The sequence below is a fragment of the Rhinolophus sinicus genome, linkage group LG12 (genome assembly GCF_036562045.2).
Source record: "Rhinolophus sinicus isolate RSC01 linkage group LG12, ASM3656204v1, whole genome shotgun sequence".
Taxonomy (NCBI): domain Eukaryota; kingdom Metazoa; phylum Chordata; class Mammalia; order Chiroptera; family Rhinolophidae; genus Rhinolophus; species Rhinolophus sinicus.
Genome location: NC_133761.1, coordinates 8,026,095 through 8,032,094, shown reverse-complemented (window position 1 = coordinate 8,032,094; position 6,000 = coordinate 8,026,095). Strand labels below are relative to the sequence as shown.

At 43.2% G+C, this 6,000-nt stretch overlaps 1 protein-coding gene across 11 annotated transcripts in view; it reads right to left on the bottom strand.

Annotated features, from left to right (window-relative positions):
* Positions 1-3,687: 3,687 nt before the first annotated feature.
* CYRIB (CYFIP related Rac1 interactor B) overlaps positions 3,688-6,000 on the bottom strand; it is a 130,700-nt gene continuing 128,387 nt past the window's right edge. For all 11 annotated transcript variants that reach the window (XM_074316755.1, XM_074316757.1, XM_074316756.1 and 8 more), the window contains one exon: positions 3,688-4,425. In XM_074316755.1, the coding sequence (XP_074172856.1) occupies positions 4,362-4,425 (64 nt within the window). In that variant the 3' untranslated portion in view covers positions 3,688-4,361. The remainder of the gene's footprint in view (positions 4,426-6,000) is intronic.

Here is a 6,000-nt window from a genome sequence, read left to right as displayed (position 1 = left end):
GCTCACCTCCATGAAGGCCCCACCCGGTATCCATCTTTAGCCCTAGAACACAGTGGACTCCGGGAAGATGCTTACTTACTACAAGGGCGCCAAAAAAAATGTATACACATTTTAAGAAGGGAAAACTGTATTAAAATTGTGATACGCAATATATACCGATAACAAAAGATGAATACAAGTCCCATTTGACTTCTGCAATTACAAGAGGTGCTCAAAGTGTTTACCATCAGCATCCAGACATTTCTGAGTATGGTGAACTACTGCTTGAGCAACGTTAACCAAAGTGTCCACTCGTATACCTTTTTTTTGGCACCCCTGGTATTTACTGACAAAGGTGAACACACTCACTGCAGCAGGGTTACCGTCACACAGGAGCTCAGTGTTTAAAATAACTGTTTCTGTTTTAAATCTGCAGTTCATCACCTGCCCATTTAGAAACCTGGGACTACTGGTACCACACGGTACGTTCTTCTTTATCAGTTCCAGGATCCCTCAAGGGTTCACTTGTGGAGCTTTGCCCAACACTCTCCCAGGCTGAGGAAAGCAGTTAGAATTGGCATGGCTGTCGGACTACTCTTGGGTTAATGGAAAACAGTATGTCAGTGGACAGGACGCCTGAGAGAGGCTCCATTGCTGGTTTTAATATGGTCAAACGTCACGATGGCTGTAAGACAATGGACACTGAGCACTTATGTGCACAGGATATTATGGGCATGATCGAGCGTAATCCTCGGGGCCCCTGCAAAGAGGTGGGTATTTTGAGTTTTCCATCTTATAAATGAGGACATGAGACTCATCCCAAGTCCCACTGAGTCTGAAATCCATGTTTTACCTGTTCACACCACTGTTCACACCACTGCTGCCTTTTGCAGACAGTACATGTAAGACACGGATTTTTAACATGGGAACAAACATTAGCGATCTATCTCAATTCTCTCCTTTCACTGATGAGGAAAATAGTTCCAAAGAACTGTTATGCCTTGGGTTTCGAGTCTGAATCCACAGCTCTTCCCATTACATCTTCTATGATCCCAATGTACGTACTTCACGATTTTGAGATATGCTCTGTAAGAGATTATTTTCTACGACTTTATGGAATGCAGTTATTCTCATCTCAGATGGAAGCAGAATGACAATTCAACTCAACAGACCTGGGCTTGAGCACAAATGGTAATTATCCTTACAAGTCTCAAGTATTGAAAGCGATCTTAAAATAGTCCAGAGTGCTTTTTAATCCATCTCTAAAGTGAGAAAACAGCTGAAAAGGTCTCCTCATCCAGGCTGAGGACCATAGAAACAGCATGCTGGTGAACAGATAATTGTGGCTGCAGCTGGTGAAAGACATGCAGTGAATACTTTATACAGCAAAGAAGAGGTACAAGGATTCAGGTAGGATGAGTAGATACTGAGACTGAATGTTTTAGAGGTAAGGGGGTAAAAGGAGGCGGCTTAGAGTGACCGAAAGATTTACCTACAGAGCGGGGTCACACCTCCCTCCGACTACTAGCAGGGCAGCTCCTGCTGGTCAGTCCTGGCCCTTTCCTGAGGAGCCCATAGGCAGCCCCCTAACCCTTCAGCCTGAGGACAGACATTACAAATCGAGGTCAGACTCAGGAGCTGAGAAGATGCCCTTTTGTTCTCAGTAGCTATCTGAATGGCAAATGTTAGACGTGAAATGAAATTCATTTTCCTTGCAACAGAAATGGCTTTTATCACTCTGAGCACCGTGCTTCTATCACACTAGGTTCCCAAATTAACCTGCTCTTGTAACTAGAGGAGAGGTTGGCAAACTCCTTCTGTAAAGGGCCAGACAGTAAATACTTTCGCCTCGGAGGGCCATATGGCCCCGCTCACAAGAATTCCAGTCTGCTGTCGTGGCACAAAAGTCGCCAAAAATGACATGTAAACAAATGAGTGAGGCTGTGTTCCAACAAAATTTTATTTACAGACGCTGGAATTTGAATTTCATATACTTTACACATGCCACGGAACATTCTTCTGGTTGTTTTCAACCTTTTAAAAATGTAAGACTATTCTTAGTTCACAGGCTGTACAAAAGTGGGGGGTGGGCGGACTGGCCCCCAGACTAGTTGGCTAACCCCTCGGTGTCGAGGCAGAGATTTCCCCACTTGTTCCCCAATATGCAGAGTGTGAAACGTGCTACCTGCAGAGGCCACTGCAGTGTGGCTTTGTGGCGGCTGTCGTTGTTGTTTAGATTCATCCACTCCACCCACATGCACGCGGCAAATACCCACTCGGGTGCTTGTGCAAGGTCCGCAGGCACCGAAGGAAGAGCGACATGGCGCTTCTCTCCAGTTCTCGTGGTCAGAGAAGATGCCCAAGGGTGCAGTTAAACAGCAGAGGTGCTGGACGAGATATTTGGGTGAGATTCAAAGGACTGCCACAACCAATGACCACAAACCGAGAGGCTTACAACAGAAGTGTATTCTCTCTGTCCTGAAAGCCGGAAGTTTGAAATCAAGATGTCAGCAGGGTTGACTCTGTCCAGAAGCTCTGAGGGAGCAGCTGGCCCGTGACTGGTGGCTGCCATCAATCCTTGGTCCCCTGGCTCGTAGCTGCATAGCTCCAGTCTCTGCCTCCATCTTCACGTGGCCTTCTGCTCTACGTCTGTTCCCCCTCCTTTCCTCATACAAGGATTTGTCATTAGACTTAGGGCCCCTTCTAATCAAGGGTGGTCTTACCTACAGATCCTTAATTTCATCTGCAAAAATGCTTTTTCCAAATAAAGTCACACTGTCAGGTTCTGGGTGGGCATTACCTTTGGGGGGTTCACAATTTACCCCAGGACAACACTCTTACAAGGGGCCCGGAAGGACGCGGCTAACCTCATCCCGAAGGCTTTGTGAAGGGGGTGACACACGCTGGTCCTTGAAAGAGGAGAGGCTGTTTGTCAGATGGACATGAGGGAGAATATGACAGACGCAGGGGCCACAGAACAGTTATGGAAGTGTGACACCGCATGCAACAACGGAAACAGCAAGCAGTTGGGCCTGACTAGAGAGCAGGGTGTGAGCGGGAAGGCAGGAGCCAGAGACCAGAGCCCCGCAGGGCTGCCCCCGTGAGGGGTACTACGAAGCCTTCGGGGAGCTCCTCCACTGTTACCCCTTTTAATGGCATCACATCAGATACTCTTCTCGTTAAACCACCAGCTTGGACTAGAGAACCTTTAGGCTGTTTCTCCCAATCAGCACATTTAGATTCCACAATGAAGGCTTTATGACCTTAAAATAACAAACCTGCTAGTTTTCTCCCATTGGTGAGATCATAGCCTCCAACTTCGCCTGGGAAGTCCCTCTTATACTCACTCTCCTCCCAGTATTAAGGGCTGTTCTTCCTTCCACTCTCTGCTTCTGTTGCTATCATCTCACTTCTGGGAAACGTAAACCAAGCAAGAATGTAGCTTTCCTTCTAGCACTACATCCATACAAGAGTAAAGCAAAAAGAAAAGTCAGGTTAACGACAAGTTCTTGTCGCTACCACACTTAGTGAGATTTTAAAAGCAGTTAAAACGATGTACACAGACAATAATGAGGAAAAATACTATTAAAAAGAGCCAGCTCTGACTTAAAACAAGTGAAAACTATGTGTGCATATTCATTCCATAAAAATATACATGAGGAAAGCTTTGGAAGCCTGAAACCAAAATATCAGTAAACCAAGCCACACTTAGAAAAATGAAAGCTGATTTTTATTTTATCAACAGCCATTCTTTAAACATGAACATGCATACGTAATACTCTACGCACACATCACAGTTTTTAACGTTAGTTAATAAAGGTTAAACACACAACATACATCCTTACAAAAAAGTCAAAATGCAAACTTAAAACTTTAAACAAAAGTCTTACTAATTTAAAAAAAGTTTGTGTTGGGTACCATTTGTACAACACAGTTAATTTAAACATTTTCATTTTGGCTGCACATGAAAAAAGCGGCAGTAGAAAATAAAGTCATTGAGGGTTTTTAAATAGCAGAGTAGGCAGTTTTGCCATGCAGGAGAAGCAATATTAAATATTAGTTTTCAAAAAAAAATCCACATTTAAAAATATTTAGTTCAAGTCACAGAATTTTTCTCAGTAGAGACCCAAATGCAATGCGTAATTAGCTGCCTTAGATGGCCTGTTTGAAAGGACAACATCCCTTCAGAGTTGAACTTTACTGGTTTTGGCACAGAAAAGAAGTCTTAAGAACAAGAACATGATTTAAAAAGAGGGAAGAGGAACAGAGGACAGAAATAAAAAGCAAGAGTAAATGAGATCGTAATTGCAATCACTAAAAACTGCGTCCTCATCACTGCAGAACAGGGCTTCTGCCTGCAGCCGGCGCCCATCCCGGAAGTGCTATTGCAGCATGGACTTAATTTGCTTGGAGGTAGTCTCATCATTCAAATGTTTTGTTGTGTACCTAAAAGTGAAAAATATCAATTTGGGGAAATTAAAAAACAAACAAAAAAACATTATCTGATCAGATTCTGTAATTGTGACAAGCTGAGACCTTCTCTCACAAAATCATGCCTTTTCATTCCAGCTGTAACCCTGCTGGGTTCCGCCAGCTTATCCTCCCTACCACCTTAGAAACAGAATTTCCAATAGCTGTTTAACTTAGAACTACCTTACTGAAACACTGTGGTTAAATTCTAAAGTAAACAATTAGACCTTAACTTCTTACTCAGAGAAAATTATTGTTGTTCCACCCCGGGCTGGCAAATTGTAGTCTTTGAGCCAAATCCAACCCACCACCTACTTTTGTATGGCCCCTGAGCTAAGCATATTGTTACATTTTAGAATGGTTGTGGGAAAAATCAAAAGAAGAACAATACTTCTTGTTAATGTGAAAATTATATGAAATTCGGATTTCAGTTTCACTCAGACACAGCCATACTGACTCATTTACATGTGTTCTATGGTTACCCTCTTGCTACAATGTGACTGCGACACTGTGAGTAGCTGTGACAGACACCAGGCGACCCACAAAAACCTAAAACGCTTGCTCACTCGGGCCCTTTATAAACAGTTTGCTGACTGCTGCTATATTTACTCTGAGACAGTTCTGTCACCTCCTCAAAATGTTTCAATTCTCTAGGAGAGTTATTTTCAGGCAGATATGTATTGCTGTATGTAAATACAAGTTAAGAATTTTATGAGAAGATTCACCATAGGATTCCTTTAATAGCAGAAATTCAATAAGCAAGTCTACTATTTGTCAGGCCCAGTTCCAGGAGCTTACAAGCTAGCAGAGGGAGAAGATAATTATATACTATGACACAGCAAAGGAGGGCAGCACTAGATGGGGCTTTAGAAACCGGGGAAACCAGGTCACACGGACGCACGCTGCTGGCCACCGTTGAGTTTGGAGATTATTCTACGGGTAACAAAAGCCAGTGGAGGGTAAGAAGCAGGGGAGTGACGCGTGATTTCATTTATGTTTTAAAAGGATCCCTGGCTGCTGAAGGAGAGCTGTAGGGAAGAGCAGAGGGGACCGACCGTGGGGCTACAGGGGCGTCCAGGTGCCCCAGGCTTGGACATGTTAGGACCAATGGAAACAGGTGCTTGATGCTTGAATGTGGGATATGTTTTGGAGGTATTATAATTCAGACAGGACTTAATGTGGGATCAGTTAATCTGCCGTAAAATAATTTCACATATATAGTTGTATTTAAGGAATGTATCATTTTAAGCAGACACAGAGATAGTCTCTCTGTGTTAAATTTAAACTCCATTCTTATTAGGTTCATTTCAAATCAATTTAAAAACTGAATACTTGACCTCAAGTAAATGCTTAGGGAGGGAAAGAGACAAAGATATGCTTCCTAAGTACCTGCTATACTCTACAATTTTACATAGAAGTCACTTCCAAATTGTTCTATTACTGAATAGACACCAGGGAACCTGGTGTATAATAGGTGCTCAATCCGCATGTGTGCATTAGGAAGGTAAGGGAAGCAGCCAGGCTGAAAGGAAAATGCATACAGGAATATTT